Source organism: Psittacula echo, assembly GCF_963264785.1.
Source record: "Psittacula echo genome assembly, chromosome: 6".
Taxonomy (NCBI): Eukaryota; Metazoa; Chordata; class Aves; order Psittaciformes; family Psittacidae; genus Psittacula; species Psittacula echo.
In genome coordinates, this window is record NC_137743.1 from 68,859,678 (window position 1) to 68,879,257 (window position 19,580).

At 41.1% G+C, this 19,580-nt stretch overlaps 1 protein-coding gene across 4 annotated transcripts in view; it reads left to right on the forward strand.

The window, feature by feature from the left end:
- The first annotated feature begins 5,181 nt into the window (after positions 1-5,181).
- The window catches only part of AGPS (alkylglycerone phosphate synthase), a 51,715-nt gene continuing 37,316 nt past the window's right edge, over positions 5,182-19,580 (forward strand). For all 4 annotated transcript variants that reach the window (XM_080620581.1, XM_080620582.1, XM_080620580.1 and 1 more), the window contains exons 1-2: positions 5,182-5,394; positions 18,039-18,128. In XM_080620581.1, coding sequence (XP_080476707.1) covers positions 5,198-5,394; positions 18,039-18,128 — 287 coding nt within the window. In that variant the 5' untranslated portion in view covers positions 5,182-5,197. The remainder of the gene's footprint in view (positions 5,395-18,038; positions 18,129-19,580) is intronic.

The window sequence follows — 19,580 nt, forward strand, 5'->3', positions numbered from 1 at the left end:
TTCTGTTCCTTCTATCCCTGTATAACTTTTCGAAGTCCATGCTGATCCTTGCCAATGGCTTGACGTCCTGCAGGTTTCTCCCTCACTGTAGGCTCTGAGACCTGGGCCTTTCTCATTCTGTGGCACTGAGGCCTGCAAGCTGGCTGGCTGGTTGGCTGGCTGGATGTGATGCCTTTCCCTGAGGGTCTCTGCTGACTCTATAAAAATGGCACAAAGCCTACGTACGTCTTAGACAAATTGTCTCCTTTTAGGAAAACCTTTTGCCTGATCAAGTATCAACAAAACTACTCCCAGAGAATGAATTACTTAGTGTTGAATGACATGTTTATGAATGGGTGTCAGCTTTCTTTTTTGTGTTTTCCTCTGGTGAAAAAATAACTAATCCAAAGGTGATCTCAAGGGTTTATGCCCTTTTCCCCCTTTTATTGCCTCATTAGATTCTTCACAGCCCATGACTCAGCCGTGGGTGTCCCACACCCATCCTATACCTAAAGCAGCCAAATCCCCACCTCTGCTGTAAGCGGTGGCTTTTTGTACAGGGATACAGAACAAAAAGGTGTTCTAATATCTCAATGTCAATCACATCTGAATAGCAGTTGAACTGGAGAAAGCAAGAACATCTAAACCACACCTTATTCAAGTAGGTGTTTCCTTCTGTTTTAACCTTGCAAGTTGTGCCATGAAATGAAGACTCTTGAAAAAATCAGTTTCTAATTTCCCATCTTTCTAGAATGCAAAGGCTTCTTTTAAGTTAATTTTCTCATTGGCTACTATATTATTGTGATAATATTCTTCTTTGCCCTCAAAAGCAGTGAGATGAATTAAGTATTATCTCATAACTCAAAGCCTACTGCTACTTTAAAAGTGAAAAAAAGTAAAAAAATCCCACCGCCTTTATCTGCTATTTAGTCAGTAAAGGAACAGCAGAGGTGTCTACTGCAGTGCTGGCAATTCCTGCCAGTTTCAGCTGGGATCAGGAACCTCCTCAGGTTTCAAAATCCTTTTTACATTTTGAGTTGAATACAGTACTCTACCTTGTCTTCTAGATGTGTGTACAGTTGCTATTTCAGCAGCCTGTAAGTTGCTGAAGCTTTTAAGGCTGGATGTGTATCCCATCAATTCATTTTCCACATCTGATACCTATGTCTCCCGGGCTCTCATGCTACATTAGGTGATTTTCAACAATCTGTTGAACCCTATTCAAGGCAATAAAATTTATCAGAAGCATCTTTTCTTTTCATGGTCGGTGTATGGGCTGCCCAAAAGTGTAGTGCTTATCCTAAGCAGCACATTCCCTCTGTGCTCTCCCATGGGACTACTGCATAACAGAGCTCTGAGACATCTTTTCAAGAAGACCTCTCTGAAAGTTTAAAATATTTTTGCTACTTTACTTTGTATTGCACTGTAAACTCTCTTTAAATCTATGTTTCTTGAAAATGCCAGTATGAAAATTCTGGAAATGCAGATCTTTGATGAAAAGATGAATGTCACATTGAGCTGGCATCTCATGCTTGCAGATGCACTCAGGTATGTGGGAAGGACAGCTCATGGAATGGCAAACACTGCTGCTTTGGCTCTGCAGCCATTAGCATCCTTCAAACTACCATGCTGTAGATCTGCTGGTATTTTTACTGAAATCAGTTCTCTTTGGTGCCACAACCATATTACTTTGAAAATCGTTGTGCTTCCTAAGTTTTCTTCTCAGCACTTCTACCTTCTACTTATCACATAGACTTTACATGAATCAAGTACACATATTTTTGAAAATATGCCAGTACTTCACTTCAGGAAAAAGAGGAGCAACAGCGACCTCATGATCCACCACTACATTATGTTACTGCTTCTTTTCATGGCATTCTCCCAAGGGAACTGAGGATTGCGTGCAAAGCACTGGTAGAAACTCAGCATTCATACTGTAAGCAAAGACCTCTCTTGCACAAAACCAAGGTGTTGCTTAGGTATACCTTTACTCTGCATAAGACAAGGGCTGTCACTGGTTTCCAAACCATACCACCATGCCTTCCCCCCACCCTCCAGTTAAGTCTCCAGACACATACAGACTTGAAAAAAATTAAGTTCTGAAGTGGTGAAGAATTCCGCTCATCAGATACTAGTTGAATTCAATTTTTTTACTGGAAACCTCTATGATTAGGATCAAATAAATGAGCAATGGGCTCATAACTGTTCCTTTCAAGTGACTGTGATACGAAGAAACATCCTAGGAAAATATGAAGCCTACTACCATGAATCTAGTATCTCTTTGCCAGCATTCAGCAATGTGATTTAGATTCAGCAAAGATTTAGATAACTGACTTCAAGTCGCCCCAGTTATACCCAGAACATCAGTAAACAACATGAATGGAAACTCAGTTGAGCGACTGTTCCATACAGACTGTCTCCATAGTAGCAGACAGTTAAATTTGGATATGCATGAGTTAATCCAGAAAGTGGTACACAAATTATTCACAGGGGAGGAACTTAACTCCATAACCAAACTATCAAACTGCTGGGACAGCTGGTTATGTTGCAGTAACACCAGAAACCTAACCTAAAGCTCAGACCCCATTGCAACTAGTGCGATTCCTGCCCTAGGAAAATTTCAGCCTGTTTTCTAGTCAAAGTACACAAAAGACGTAAAATCAATTAACAACAGTGAAAATAAAAGCAAAACAAATAGTAATAATACCTGGGCGGCTTTTATGCAGGTCTTAGATAGGTCAGTAGGTCTTACAGGTGTTGATCCTGTATTGTCACACAGTCCTTAGTGTATTATCTTCAAATCAGTCTCTCCAGGGAGATACTGTTATCTTTCATTTATATATGTGGAGCTATGATTGAAAGAGGCACCAATATTGCATGGGAAGTAGGGAGCTGAACCAAAGTCTCACTGCTCATGCACTACATACTGCTCCCTGGAGAACTTTTGGCTTGATGCTGCTCCCTACAGACCTTTCTGCTATTTGCTTAGCTAATGGAAAGGTACAGTGTTGAAATCTCACAAGGGACATAGGTCACTGGAAAAGATTCAAAACAGGGTAAGGTAAGAGTTTTATGAATTTGCATGTGATTTTAGTTCATATGCATGATATAGCAAGCATAGGGGTGTATGAGGAAGGAATTACCTAATAAGTCAATGATAGGCAAAATGTCTTCACAAAAGTATTAGTAATTGCTTAGATATTAGCATTCCACTTCAAGACTTCCAAGAAGCTGATTGGTGCCATCCAACTGCAAAAGCTGATCATGAAAGTAGGTCATGTGTGACAGCTGAGTAGGCTTCAACAGTTTGAGGTATTTCATGTAACAGGAAAAAAGTTGGACTTAATCTGAGTAGGTCATCTATCCCATCACCTTGCTCTGAGCAGAACTACTGATAACGATATCATCTCTGATAGACTATTGCTATTCTAATATTGGTGACAGTTAATAGACTGTTGCTGTTCTAATGAAGGTGACTTCATTCTCCGGCAACCTACAACAGTTTTTCAATTTCATTACATAGTAGTCTAATGCTAATACTGAAGTTACATCTTGCAGTTTGAGCTCATTACTTCTCACGAACAGAGCAAGGACATGCAGGGCTGACTGCTCATAGCTGTTTGCATGGGCATCTTTTACAGATTTGTAGACTGATAACCTATCTTCTTTAGCCTTCTTTAAGGGACTCAGTTTGTTCAGCCTTTTTTCATTCTCTGATAACAAAAAAACCAAACCAAAACCTCTTATCTTCTCCTTTAAAATCTTTCCACTTTCCATATCTTTTCCTGAGTAGAAATTCAAAGCTGACCAAAGCACTTTAGTGCATGAAAGTAAATTCCTAGTAGCAGACAGCACCTGGGGTTGGCATCACATAGAATCACAGAATCATAGAATAGTTAGGGTTGGAAAGGACCTTAAGATCATCTAGTTCCAACCGCCCTGCCATGGGCAGGGACACCCTACACTAAACCATGCCACCCAAGGCCTCATCCAACCTGGCCTTGAACACCGCCAAGGATGGAGCCTTCACAACTTCCCTGGGCAACCCATTCCAGTGCCTCAACACCCTTACAGTAAAGAACTTCTTCCTCATATCCAATCTAAACTTCCCCTGTTTAAACCTATTACCCCTTGTCCTATCACTACACTCCCCAATGAAGAGTCCATTCCCAGCATTCCTATAACTCCCCTTCAGATACTGGAAGGCTGCTATGAGGTCTCCATGCAGCCTTCTCTTCTCCAGGCTGAACAGCCCCAGCTTTCTCAGCCTGTCTTCATACAGGAGGTGCTCCAGTCCCCTGATCATCCTCATGGCCCTCCTCTGGACTTGTTCCAACAGTTCCATGTCCTTTTTATGTTGAGGACACCAGAACATAAATCCCAATTCTTCTCCCTCTCCAAACACATGCTACAGAGTGAATCCCAGCTGTCTCAATGGGGCTTGAACATGGTCAGGATTGACAGTTCTGTGTTCAGGGATGGTTGTGCTGGCTACAGAAGGGGATACAGTCCCACCAGTCAGCCAGTTAGCGTTCATTCTGTGGCGCAGGTTTATTGCAGGGAGCGGATCACTGGGAGCCTGGAGCCTCTCCCCTGCCAGTACACATATACCGTGGGAAGCGCAGCCGGGTTACACAGGCAGAGGCGCCTGGCTCAGCAGCCATCACTCACCAGGCCATTGTGTCCCTGTCAACAGTAATGATAAACCCTGTAGGATCACCCGTCACCTCACCAACCTGTTTCTTAGGTAACCCGCCCATGCTATCACTGTTCATTTGCATTTCATCATTAACTTTGGCAACCCTCATCGTTACAGAACACGCAGCTTTGTGTTCTCTCAGGGATCTAACGGAGCTACGCTCACAGCACAGGACGCGTGCAATCTCCAATGAAGCCCCTTTTTCTCCCGTTTCACCACTGCCCTGCCGAGGCAGATGTCTGGTTTGAAGGGCTGCTCATGGAAGCCGGGCTCCGGAGGTCTAACAACACCCGCGTTCCCCACTGCCCCCTAAGGAACGACAGCCCCAGCAGGCCTCCTCACGGGGCCGCGCTCACCACCACCCCCTCAAGGCTGGGCCGGGCTGGGTCGGGTCGAGGCGGGAAGCGCGCGGGCGGCGGTGCATGCCGGGACAGCCCATATGAGGGGAGCGCCGGGAGCTGCCTTCCGCTCGCCCGACCTCTCACCCGGCGGCGGTCGGCGGCACAACACGGAAGTGCGATGGCGGCCGCGGCGGAGGAGGCAGCGGGAAGTGGCGGCGGCGGTTCACCGTCCTCCGCCCGGCGGCGGCTGCGCATCATCTCAGGGCACCTGCGGAGCTCGCCGCGGGCTCCGGAGCGAGAAGCGCTCTCCCTGAGTCCCTGCAAGGCGCAGGGGGGCTCCACTGGGCCGGCCTCCGGCTCTATCCCCAGGAAGCGGTGGGTGCGGGCGGGGGTCCCCATAGGGCGGTGGGCCCCGTGCCTTGCCCAGGAGGGGAGGCTGTGCCGGGCTGGGCTACCTCCCGGAGTGCCGGCTGCCGGTGCGGGTCGGGACTAGGGCAGCCTGTGCAGCGGAGAGATGTCTCGGACCCGCCCGGGGACGGGCGTGGGCTAGCGGGGCAGGCGGAGGCCCCTACGGGCTGTGCGGGGAGATGCGGGTTATCGGGGCTGGGACGGGTCGGGAAGGCAGCGGCGGGCTGGAGGATGGGGCTGAGACTGAGCCCAAAGGCGGGTGATGTACTGGAGCAATTCCCCACTGTGGGATGGGATGAAACCAAAGAAAGGGGGTCTTCAGTCTCCTACTTGTTTCTGTAGTAAGTGGGATTGCATTAAAATGGAAAGTCTTTTATAGTTTCCTTAATAACTGGAGAAGAGGTTTAGTGTTTGTAAAATGCTTTGAGGTTGCTATAGTAAAAATGTGGCACATGTGAAAAGCAAGGTTTTTGTATGGGCATTCAGTTCTCATGTGTTCACAGACATGTGAGACCTTTACCTTTTGTGAATGCTACCAAAAATGTGCTCGTACATTAGACTCTAACTAAAGTTTATCAGAAATGAATAACCTTAAGCATATGAACTACTTCTTCTGTTTCCTGCCATGTTTAGTAATAAGGAATCTCAGGTCACATGAGACCAAAGGAAGGCAAATTGTCTAGTTCAACACCGCTTCACTGTCTCCTGGGTTTAATTTTCTGTTAGATCCTTTTAAATGCTTCAGTTATAACAGCATGATACAGTTTCATGTAACTTACCATGAGGCCTACCTTTCTGCTGGGGTGAACTTGTGTTTTGTAATTTTTTTCCCTTTCTGGGATGTGGATTTTTTTGTGTATGTGTTGGCTTGCTATCCTGTAAGAGCATTTTAAGGTTTAGGTTATAGACAACCTACTGTTCTCCATTGAGCTGTGTACAGGGACTATTATGTTAGTGTATGGGGACAGAAGAGAGGCAGATAAGGCAAGTAGTGCTGAGAGAGTTGTTACTCCTTTGAGGAAAGTCCATTCAGCCCATGTTTTGCTCTCAACTGCACAGTCTGAATTATTCTAGCACTCTACTTGTGGCCCAGGGCCACAAGCTGAGCTTGACTGCTCCAGGACGACTGGGATGTCATGGGCATGTAGTCAAATGTTGACAACTTTGAAAGCCCTTAGTTCTCACTGAGGGGGTTTTAAAGCTCTTGCAGGAGGTGTGTCAAACAGTGCTGCTCACTGGAAGAAATTAGAGCCCACACTTTTTGTACATATGGAAACAAAAAATCTTTGAAGGGAGCTATATCTCTGTCTTAAGTTTCCCTCTGAACATCTGAGATGTGGTTGGAATATGTTTGAGATGTTGCATGTGAAAATTCTGGTACTTAAATGTAACTTGGATATGAGGATGTAGGTAGAGTTTGTGTTTGAGGATAATACCTAGGTTTTGAAGTGAGTGATGGGGGGCAAAAAAGACAATTGCTGCCTATGCAGATTTGGAGGTGGCAAGTGATGAAGTTCTAGTGACTTCCAGCTAATCTGGAGTTCATGACACCTAGAAGATTGGTTGAAAAAAATCTGGTAAAAGTAACTGACTTATAGATGGGTACTGTGAGATACTGTGTGGCTTTTATCAGCAACATTAGGACAATCCAAACCCAGATCCTTTTTTCTTGCAGTTTTCTGTATGATGATTCCGCTTTTCTGCCTCTTTTGAACTATTCCTTTGATTTTTCCTGGCAAAAGTGCCTTAAGCAAAATTTTGGTTCACTATGCCTGTTGCATCTTTCCTGTAGTTTTTGGAATGGTATCAAAGCTACAGACACTATTGTACCAGGTTTAGGTGCCCTGTCATCTTGCATTTCTTCTGCAAAGTAGATGACTTCCTATGATGAAAAAACACCTTTGTAGTATTTCAGGTGTATGTCTTGATCAGAGAAATGCTTCTTCTGACTGCTTATCCAGTAGTCACTAGAGAGTGACCTGCAGAAACACTGCTTTCTTGTTTATCGTTCAAAGACCAAACTTTTAAGGATCTTATCCAGATGCTATTTATTGTCAGCAAGGGGAGGAAGGAGAGTGTGTGGAACTGACTGGGAGTGTTGGTGTTCCTTTTTCCAAATAAGAATGCCTCAATGCTAAACAATGTGTTTGCAGATTGGTGTGTTCAAAGATTATAATATGCTTCCTACTTTTTAAAATGGCAGTTATAAAGATGGGAGAATTCATCTAAAAAGACAAGCAGCTCTATTCTCCTTTGAGTATCCACTTGAGGAAAAGTCTAGGCACCAGAAGAGTGGAGAGATGTTATTTCTTGGTGGCAGTCCTGGCTTGTATTTTCTATTTTAATTCACTGTGGCAGTGGAAGATGGGGATCATTGTTATATAGTGTGTGTTGAGGTCTTAACGGGATGATAGTCATGCTGAAAAACTTATCAAACAAAATTGAGTTGGGAAAACAACTTTTCCTTGAAATTACCTTTTTCTGAACTTTTCTGTTATTCTGATAACTTTTGTTGACCAGATGATAATAAGCTCACTTTGCTGGTGAGACCCGAGTTAAAAATTTACGTATGGTCAAGTTGAAGATTAAGTGCATGAAGTGTTCAACTTGTACTGCTTTGAAAACAGTAAGGTGCTGCAACTCCCTAGAACACAGTTATAGCAAAGTAACTGTTATGCATGCTAGAAAGTAAGAGTGCCTCAGAGGTGGAGCATGCACTGATGTTAATCTTGCCGTACTAGCTTCTATTATAACTTACTCAGACTTTAAACAATTTGATCCTTATTAAAGGAGAGTATTGGTTGAATGTAACTAAATGTTGATTCAGTAGCTCATAGGCTTAATTTTTTTCTGCCCTGGAGCAAGAAAAAGCAGGGTAGGATTTCCCAATTTTGCCATCTGTGGAGAAGCTTCTTTCCTGTGGGATGAGGAGAGGCTTGTGGCTTTTTTTTAATTATTATGGTCATGCTGTTATCCAGGGTAAACTGAGGAATGAGTATACAGTCAGCTGCCTGCTCTGTATGAAGTTCACGCTCAGGTTGCTTAGGGTAATGTGCTAATAGCACCATACCTTCATATAGACCCCTGCAATTCTTGCTGTAGTTGCTGGTAATGATTGACTCTATTAAGAAGCATCATGAATTAACTCCTAAAGAGCTGTCACTACTTGAATTTAACAAGTATCATTAAAGAGGCTTCATATCTTACCTCCAATACTTGTACCCATCTTTAGTTTATTATAAACATTTAACAACAGTGTATAAGCAATACTTGGCACTAAACTGAATCCTGGCATAACTGACTTCTGAGCTGAAGGTGGTGGAAGCTTAGTGCAAACAAGGAAAGGGCTGGTGCCACTAGTCTCTTAAGAAATCAGAAGAGTAAGAGCCTGTTGCATTGAGGAAGGTGTGACAGTTCACAGGCAGCTCTGTGATTGCATCAAAGTAGTTAATGGTTAGTCAAGGGTAATGCTTGAGAGATAAAGATAACAGATAAAGTAAGAGACTCTCATGGAATCATTAGTCTGATAAAAGGAAGTGTTATAATCTCAAGGCAAATGTGACTTCATATACAGCAGCGATTCCTGTCTAGCTCCAAGTAGTTGAATATCTGTAAGATTCAGGTGATATAACATCTATTGTTAGATCATTTGATACCAAATAAACCAAACTGGATATAGTTGTTAATTTTGTTAGGAAAAAAGCCAGATACAAGACAGAAGTGTAAAGTATGCTTAATATGTAAAGTACAATATGAATTATATGCAGGCGTGTAGCAGTTTACACCAAAAATAGAAAAAAAAAATTGTAGATTGACTTTATCTACTGAGATCGAAACTGTTATGTACGGAGAAAATGGATGTGTGTATATACCTATTTATTTAAACTTGACTTGCTTACATAAACGGCATAGAATGATCTTGCACTTGAACCTCATAAAAGCTGCTTTGAGCTGGAGTAAAGTAGTTGTAGTATAACAGGTTGCAGGCAGCTAGACCTTCCTGAAATGTTGTTATACGTCTTTGTAGAGAACAAGTATGTGAAGTAATAAAAATCAATTGTAGGCTGGATATGGTGGACAAACATAATGCCTCTAGTGTTGTTATATCCAAAACTGGCCTGTTATGTGCAAGTCTTCAGGGTTGATGGTCTAGGCCAAAAAGTTTTCTTCAGCAGTTTTATGATGTATTTGCTACAGAGTATGGTAAAAATTTCCTGTGCAATAGGTAAAACAGTATTGTCCAGGAACTGAGCTTATTTTGCTTGAAAGAATAAGTGGCAGACAACCGGCTCCTTCATTATCTCAATTTTTAAGGTAGCGAAGCGGATGTCCTGGCTTCGCAAACTCAAAAATTACTTCTCAAAGGACTGATCTCAGGGTGTTTGAAGAATCTGCAAGTACTTGTTTGTTTGCTGCCTGGAAGTAGCCATGTACGTGTATTTTGTAGCAGAGCAGCCTCTTCAAGGATAAAAATGAAACTGGTGCCAAGTGAAGTAGTAGGTGGAATAGAGATAGCTTCTAGTAAAGTATTCTGTTGCATCGTTTGGCAAGTGTACACTGAGCAGCATAGTTATAATGTCTTGGCTTTCCTGAATTTTTAATTCACCCTAATTGACTTGTGCTTTCTATGAAAGAACACTAGAGAAATGCCATTTTCCTAGTTCCTCAGGGCTTTGTTTATTACAATGTGGTGAAATAAAAAGCAATGAAATAGCAGAGGCTAGGAACATGTATAAGGAGAGTTAACGTTTTATCAGAACAGTTTAAAAAACCCCACACTTGAGTACTTAAACCCTTGAAGTCTTATGTCTAATATCTTGTCTGCATTTGCTGCTTTCTTTATATTTAAACTGTAAACATGAATGCAAGGTTTGTGTTGCCATATCAGATATTCAGCAAACAGAATCAGGTGTATGTGCAGCTGCCAGGGGTTTAACTGAAAGTGTGGGCTATGGAACATGAATGTGTCTAAGTTTATAAAACAGATGTTATTTGACTTCAGACTTGAGAGGGATTACGTTTGGTTTGCTGCAGGGAAGGTCCTTCAAGATGGAAGAAGTCTAAGAATGACAAACACAGCAGATACTCTGTGCCTGCAGCATGGCATTCTTCTTCAGATAAATGTTGCTTTCACAAAGCAGTTCTTGAGGGATTCCTTGGGCTACATTCCCTTTTGTTATTTCCAGGCACCTGATAACTAATTTACTGCTGCTTTATAAAGGGCTCTGGAGTGGCTTGCCCACTTGGTTGGGAAGTGTGACTGTCTAACCCAAACAGAGATACTGCTCCAGAGGGGAGGGAGAGTGACTTTCTGGTATCACCCATGGAAAAAGTTCTGAATTTCAAGCTGGTGGTTTGAGCTGCTAACCTAAAAGTCCAGCTGAGGTGGGCTTTGAGGAGTTACTGTGTTTTGCAAGAACTCTACAACCTGCAAGACACTTTTGTATTGTTACATTAGACAAATGCTGGTGCTTTAGCCCATGTGGTAGCCCTTAAAACTGCCACTTTAAACTAATTTCCAACAACGTGCTGGTTCTTGGATCATGGAACAGGAGGAGTGTCTGAGTATTTTATGTATATGTTGTTTTAATGCTAAGCATCAACTGGTGATCAAATTGAAAATCCTGGTAGTTATTGTGAGGAAGTTGATGTGAACATCTTGGCTTTGCTCCACCTGAGGTACAGGAATTCAGTTGGATTGAACTGCACTTTCATCTTGCTTCTCTGAAGAAAATACATAGAGCTGTCTCTTGCTCTTTGAGTGAATTAGCCTGCTTGTCTCTGTTTTGTGTATAAAGTGTCAGATCTTCAGATTATTTTGGAGGAAGGGAAGTTGCATTGATATTTATGCTTAGATGGTATGCCTGTGTAATGAGGCAATTCCATTCTTTTGTGTTAAATTGCATGATGCTAGTGTTTGGAGTTTATTCATTACTTGGTTCTGATATTGAACATAATCTCATTACTTCATGAGTGAAAAGCTTTGTTTTTACTTCTGGTGTTACAACATCAATGTGCTTTAGACATTGGAAAATAAAAGGCTCTGTAGCTGTTGGTGATACTTTTCTTTTGTAGCATAAAACTCTTTTTCACTGGCAGTTTTAAGTATTGTGTATGCAAATGTCTGGTATGTACCTGTGATGTGGATTTGAAACTATGAGCAAAATTATATCCATGGTTTAATTTCCTGTTGGGTTGAACTTTGGATGCTGAGCTTGCATACCTGTGAGAGACCCTGTGCTTGTTCTTCAGCTTAGGTAGAGACAAGAACTTTTTCAGCCAGTCACTGCCTCTTGCTAAAACATAAGATGTGGGGGGTGCTGGAGGGTACAATTCTGTTGAAACAGGGTGGGTCTGGAGGCTTCCAGCTGCCCAGCTGAGTGACTGGATGCCTTGGGAGCACTTAACCAGTAGGCTTGGGGCCACCCTCCCAGTCTAGGCATGCTGTCACTTTGTGAGCTTCTGCCCAGTTTGTTAATGGTCATTTGAGGGCTTAATGCAGTGCCTCGTGCCATGACCTGATCAGTGTCCTGCCCAGTGTCTCCTTGGTTATTCCATAGTCAGTTTTCCTGAAAAATGCTGGACTTGTTAAACAAATATTTTGGTGCAAAAGTTTGTATTGCATAGAGTCACATTAGTATTGCAGTGTTGGGCATTGTAATGAAAGTAAAATACTGCAATTCGCTTAACCTAGTCACACTGTTTTCATTTCCTAGTGCCACTGTTTCCATGGTAACTTGTTTTCTTGCAGCTTTTTTTCCCTTCAGGCAATATCATTTTGTGTGTGTGTGTATGTGTGTGTATATATATATAAAATATACATTCAAAAAAGTGAAGCACAATCTGCTTTATAGTACTTTATGCTTTTCAGTTGTGAATTTCTGCCTTTTGAGCTAGAAGGCAGGAAATAACTGGTAATTTTCTACTATTTCTGGCTAAAATGTTTCATATTTCTGTCAAAGATGAAATGGTCAGCAAGCATGATAATTTGTTGAAGCCAATGTACTGAATAGGAAATGTGCTGTCTTTAAATGAGGCAGTTCAGGTGTGATATAGAGTTGAGTAATACAGAGTTTAAAGCAAGAATAATACCAAATGTTGATGAGTCTGTTTCATCAAGGAGGCTGGGAAGAAAAGTAGACGGGTGTGTAAATTATGTTTTGCTACACATAGAACGTGTAGCAGGAACATGTCAGTTGACTAAGCCAAACTGAGCATCTTTCTTTTTTCAAGCAGGGGCATGAAACTCTTTAACATGCTTTGAGATACTCAGATGTTATTCAGATACGATACAGGGTATTTGGAATTTTGTTATTATGTTTATATAATATATATAAATAATATAATATATATAATAATATATATAAAATATAATAAATAATATAATATAGAATGTTTATTATGTACCAAAATATTGGTATTTTGTTGTTGTTTTGTTGTTGTTTTACCTTTAGCAATCCAATTATTGAATTTTTTAAGAATGAGGATGGGAACCATTATGATCAAGGGAAATTTTGTTTCAGGTGTGTTAGAGGATACATAATTTGTAAAAAGCTTAGGTAGGTATATTGGCGGTATATATTAGTTGCAGATCAATGTGTTGTTTGACTCCCTTTGTCTCAGAGCCAGGACTGCGTACTTGTACATGGAGGGAGTTTTCAATGTGTGCTTAGGTCTGCCGATGCTCAGCAATTCTTTCTGCCCTTTTTACTCCTCTGGTTTATGAGTTTAACACCAAGATTTTTGGGAATGAAAACCATGGTGACATTGATTGCTCAGTCACAGCTTGGATCATTCTTAAAGAGCCAAGGTAAACATGATGCATGATACTAATCTGGTAGGCAGCTCTAATTGCTACACCAGGGCATTACAGGGTGCAGTGGGAGTGCTGCACTTAAGCTGGGGTCTGAAAAGCTTTTTCTAAGGAATAGTGACTGTATAAATAATGCTGCAAAAGGGCAGTATGAAAATGAATAAGAAGGAGGAATGCTATTACAACAATTATGATTACAATCATAGAATAGTTAGGGTTGGAAAGCACCTTAAGATCATCTAGTTCCAAACCCCCTGCCATGTGCAGGGACATCTCACACAGAACCATGTCACCCAAGGCTCTGTCCAACCTGGCCTTGAACACTGCCAGGGATGGAGCATTTACCACTTCCTTGGGCAGCCTGTTCCAGTGCCTCACTACCCTCACAGTAAAAAAACTTCCTTATATCCAGTTTAAACTTCCCCTGTTTAAACCCATCACCGCTTGCCCTGTCACTACAGTCCCTAATGAAGAGTGGCCCCCTTCAGATACTGGAAGGCTGCTATGAGGTCTCCACGCAGCCTTCTCTTCTCCAGGCTGAACAGTCCCAACTTTCTCAGCCTGTCTTCATACGGGAGGTGCTCCAGTCCCCTGATCATCCTCGTGGCCCTCCTCTGGACTTGTTCCAACAGTTCCATGTCCTTTTTATGTTGGGGACACGAGAACTGTACACAGTACTCCAGGTGAGGTCTCATGAGAGCAGAGTCGACGGGCAGGATCACCTCCTTTGACCTGCTGGTCACGCTCCTTTTGATGCAGCCCAGGATGTGGTTGGCTTTCTGGTCTGCGTGCACACAGTCTTAGCTCATGTTCAGTTTCTCATCAACCAAAAGATGAAAAGATTAGAAAATCTTAGAAAATATTAGAAAAATACTTTTTTCCTTGTTTACCTTCTGTTTCTTATTATGCTGTCAAATTACAGTTTTAATTTCCAAATGTAAGCTAGGAAGACAAGGAAATGCAGAGCAGGTGTATGTTACAGCGTATTTCCATTACTTAAGAGAGCTAGGGGAGTGAGGCAGACTTGGGGAAGAACAGCTTACTGCCTTGGCCTCTATCTTGCAAAGCTGCTGGCACTTCTGAATAATAATAATACATCAACAAATACAGAACACTTCAGAAAAGTTCTGTTACAGTCTTGGAATAATACTAGTATGACATTGCCATTGCCTCAGTAGTCAAGGAGGCTTGCAGATTTCCTCTGTATTCCTGTTTTTCCTCTTTGCTGAAGGCAGTTCTCTTGAGTTGAGGTTTACTAGCCTCATGAAGAGCATACCTTTCAAATGGTATGTGGGAAGATCTAAACAGTTTGGTCTTCCTGCAGGCTCTGTCAATTATAAATCAGAGCTGACTAATCAGTCTTGCATTTAAAATCTGGTCTTTTTAAGTGTTGTGGTTTAAATCCATGAAACTAGGACATTAGGATTCTTTTTTAGGGAGCTGCATGTAGTATTTCTGCTAAATTGGTCTTAGCACATAGGCATGAAGTGCTAGAGACTGGCGTAAGTAAATCAAACACCCCTTCTTAAACTGGTAGTTACTGTGTTATGGTGGAACAAAAGAAAGAATGAATGTAAGATGACTGTCTCCAGACAGATGTCTCCAGACAGAAACCTCAGCCTTTCTCAGTAGTTTTGAATATAAAAGTTAAATGCTTAACTTTTTGTGGTGGTCTTTACCTGCGTCCTGGGTTCAGCAATAGCAATCATTTTTCTCCTTCTTAGTAGCTGGTGCAGTGCTGTGGTTTTGACTTTCAGCCTGGGAACAGCGCTGATAACACCGATGTTTTTAGTTGTTGCTCAGTAATGTTTACTCTGACCAAGGACTTTCTGAGTCTGCTACTCTGCCAGGGAGGAGGGGAAGCCAGGAGGAAGCAGAGATAGGACACCTGACCCAAACTAGCCAAAGAGGTATTCCATACCACAGCACGTCATGCCCTGTATATAAACTGGGGGCAGTTACTTGGAAGGGTTAGATCACTGCTCGGGTTGGGCTGGGTATCGGTCGGCGGGTGGTGAGTGGTTGTATTCTCTTCCCTTGTTATTTCCCTTATCATTATTATTATTGGTGGTAGCAGCAGTGGTTTGTCTTATACCTTAGTTACTGGACTGTTCTTATCTCAACCCGTGGGAGTTTAACATTCTTTCGATTCTCCTCCCCATCCCTTCGGGAGCGGGGGGGAGGAGGATGGGGGAGTGAGCGAGTGGCTGCATGGTTCTGGGTTGCTGGCTGGACTTAAACCACAACAACCTGTCGCAACATATAATATTGCCCATTATGCGTGGCGAGGGGGGGGATTTCCTGACTGTGTGTTATAAGGTAGCTGAGGTGTTTTAGAAGCAGCTATTGTTCTACAAATCTGCAAATTGTTAGATTATTCTCATTATGCCAATAGCTGTGTTGCTGGGCAGTGTAAACCTTTGTGTACTTATTTAATTCAGGAGTAGCTCAACCTGAAAATAAACATTCTGGAGTTAAAACTTTTTAACCTCTGTTCTGTATTTTAACACTTGATGAAAGCACCAGGTAGTTTAATACTAACCTAGGAAAGCAGGCGTTTAGAAAAGCAAACAACTGGGAATGCAGTCAACTTAGCAGAAGGACCCTGTATCTGGGTCTCTGTTCACTACTTTAATTAATAGTATCTCCCTGGATTTTGTGGGAAGTATCTATCTGTGCCAGTATCAGGACTAATGGTAGTTTCAAAGCTGAGGTTTATCAGTTTTGTCTCACCTCAAAAGGTGCTTTGGAGCCTGGTCTTCCGTGTCTTGGTCTGTCTGATTGTCTCCAGCTTAGCAGTTAATTTTTCTAGCCTGTTTAGTGCATCATAGTTGGCATTCTTATTTCAGCAGTGCCTTGTGAGAGGACTTACCTGTCTAAACTGGGGTGGAAGCTGCTTGAGCCTTCCTCAAATTTCACTTCTTAATATGTCTGTCCTGACTTCACAGGATGTAACAAACTGCAGATAGTGTATATAGAAATACTACTTTTAGTCAGCAAAGGGAGAAATCTTGCCTTGATGAAGACTGCAGTGATGGAGATTTGAGGCAAACATTTAAATTAAAAGAATAAAATAAATGCTTCTGAGTTGGCCTATTCTGTGTCAGCTTGTTCTCAGCTGGCAACAATTCAGTGTCTTCTTGGAGTTTCTTATATTGATAAATATACATATAGAGAATACATATATAGAATATGTAAAAGAAGGCAAGCCTGCATAATGTCCATTAAGAACAGTTTTTCATAATCTCTCATGTCAGTATGATAGCACAGTGCAATCCTGTGCTATGAAACATGAGTAGACCTATGTCCTTTTCTGTGTGGCCACTACATGTGTAAAGATCAAGTCTATTGAGAGAGGGAAGGCAACCAAACAGAGGGGCTTCTGTATCTGGACAATTGTCTGCTCAAAAAGTTTAATTTTGGCTGAAATTTTAGAATCAGTTTCTCAGTGTGAAAGAACAATACAGATTGACTATTCCACAAAGCTGTATAGAGCTGTTTCAATACCTAGTGAACTGATAAAGCTTGCTTGAAGTGCTAGATTTTTCAGGGCCTTCTTGAAATGTCCAGTTCGAACATTGTAATGGAATACATGTTCATGGATTTTTTCCATTTGATTAATTAAAACCTTGTGTGCAGGCAGTTTAAAGCAAATGAATTTTGATAAAGCCAAGTATATTTATGACACTGACAGCAGCTATCTATGTTAATATTATCTTTATAATAAAGACCTTTGGTAATCTATTGTCACCCAGTTATCTTGTGTATAATGCTTGAGTTACAACTGACTTGAGGCGGTGCTTTCTCTGAATCTCGAGGTCTTTCTGAAATGGTCACCCCTGGTTATGTTATACAGTCAAAGCATAAGATCTACATTCTGTATAGCAGAGTGAGGTAAATCATCTGCTTTCAGACTTCTTCAGTATGCCTTTTTATAACTGGTACTCGTGGTTTAGGTTGGTACTTAATTTCTAATGGAAATAATTTGCAAACTTTTAAAGCAAAGTTAGATTAATGTGTAATTACTCTTTGTGTATCTCTAAGTCTTAAATAGGTTTACATTGATAAACTTTTCAAGACTTCATCGTAATTAAGAGATCCTCTTGTTTTGGTATGGTTGTCCTTAAGGCATTTCGGTTTTGTGGCTGTATTTTGGCAGTTGTGGGTTTGGATTTTTTAATGTTTCCTTTCTTATGGTGGTACATTCTGGTTGTATTTGGTATGTTGTTCCTGCAGTTCTTAAGGTTTGTTTTTGTTGGGTTGGTTTTGGCTGTGTTTTTCACTTTCCATAATGCATTTTCGATCTAAATGTCTGAGAGTGCCTTATCAAGTGAATGTTACTAAGAATGCAGTGGCATTACAGCAGTAACATTAAAACCCTAAAATATAAAGTTATTTTCTTGGCAGAGAATAATAATGCTAAATGCCTTTTTCATTGTGAAAATATTTAGCTAATACCTATTTGTGTGTTAGTATTTATGTATAGATTTAAATATAGGCATCTTTCAAATATTACTGTTCTTGGTCTGAGAGTATCACCATACCATATGCATTGACTTAAGCTGGTGGTTGTTTTTATAAAGCATCCTGTCTTTCAAGTCTTAGGATGCAATCTGAAGAAGTAATGGTTGCTGCAGAAATACTTTTAGCTCTGTTAAGCTATGCGCGTTTGGATATGTACTTGATTTCTTCAACTGCTATCTTATAAGACTGTTTTCCCAAAGCCATGTAACTGCAAATCATTATGGGCTTACAGTATGCTAACAGTCTCACTTATATATATATTTCTCCCTTTAAGGCAAGAACTTCTGAAATGGAATGGATGGGGATATAATGACTCCAAATTCATCTTCAATAAGAAGGGTCAAGCAGAATTCACAGGAAAAAGGCAAGTTGAAAATTTATATGAAGGAAATATCTTATTTAGTATCTTTTTGAAAAGAATTTAAAACATTCGCTGTTCACTTGATCCAAAGAAGGCAAAAAAGCCTGCTTTATCTCATAGAATAGGTCATTAGTTGCTCTGCACTTAACAAGTTTACTGAATTCTATACACAGTAGTCTACTGTGTAGTGAAATAGATGGGGTGGCTTATTGGAAGGTTTGTTAAAAGTATTACAAAGATAAATAAATGGAGTGCTCTCTAACTTGATATACCCTGTGCATTAAATTTCCCTTGGAGAATGGAATCAGACTAAGATTGTGCACCATGTTATAAAGCCTTAGTGACATGCAGCAGGTCTGTGCAGTTTTGAGGATCTCTCAAACATCAAGTTGCTTTATTAAACTTCGAGTTTGTGTTTGAGATTCTTAACTGTTGTGCACCGCACAGAGCTACTTTATCCCCTGAGGTTTTTATTTTTAAAATAAAAATTGCTTATCAGTTGTATGTTCTGTAGTGGTAACACTTCTGGTTTAGTACCTACTAGCACTTTGTATAGCAAGCTTGTTTTCCTGAGAAATTCTGGGTTTTTTTGAGGAAATGATATTAAAATTAAGTCTACTTGGGGATCTTTCTTTCAGGGGGATTTAGGCCTGACGCTTGACATCTTACTTTCTCTTTCTGTGTCATTGGAAATTAGTCTTCCAGTGTCTTCCCTGGTTTAAAAAAATACATGTTTTGTAAGAGTAAATGAAAAGAATAGGGAAAAGAAATAAGTTTGAAATAAGTACTGTACTTCAGAAAAATTCCTTCCTGGTCTTTGAGTTTGTGAACTAGCATTGAGCTAGTTTGAGTCAAAGCTGCAAAAACCTAACTGGCATGTTGAGCACTTCAATCATAGAATCATAGAATGGTTTGGGTTGGAAGGGAGCTTATGCAAAGTCTTGTCTTAGGCACTTCAATTCACTGCATAATATTTAGGGAGATCTTAGTATTCTCTCTGCTTTTGCCAGGATTCTGACTCTTACCACTTTGTCACTCATTCTTTCATCTGATATTTTTAGTTTATGTGGGATAGGTTATGCTGCACAGAAAATCCAGGCAGTGTGAAGATAAAAACAGCAAAGGGCTAGACTTGGATTGGTTTATTTTTCAGGAGGAAGCATCAAGGCTGCTGTTTGACTGATAAGTACTGACCAGTCACTATTCTAGAATGGGAGGAGAATGGCAGTTTTTTCTCCCCATCTGCATTCTGCCTTTCTGATAGATAATATTAGAAATGCTCTGTTGGGCCACCCCATTGTAGTTTCTATGGAAAAGTTTGTCACAGTGGCAAAAGGAGAGTGTTTGAAGTGAAAATAGGAGAATAGGCATCTTCAAAGATGTTGAAGATGCTTCATCCTTTTAGTGTCTACTTATAGATCTGTTGTCCATAAATTTGTCTGATAGCTTTCAAGT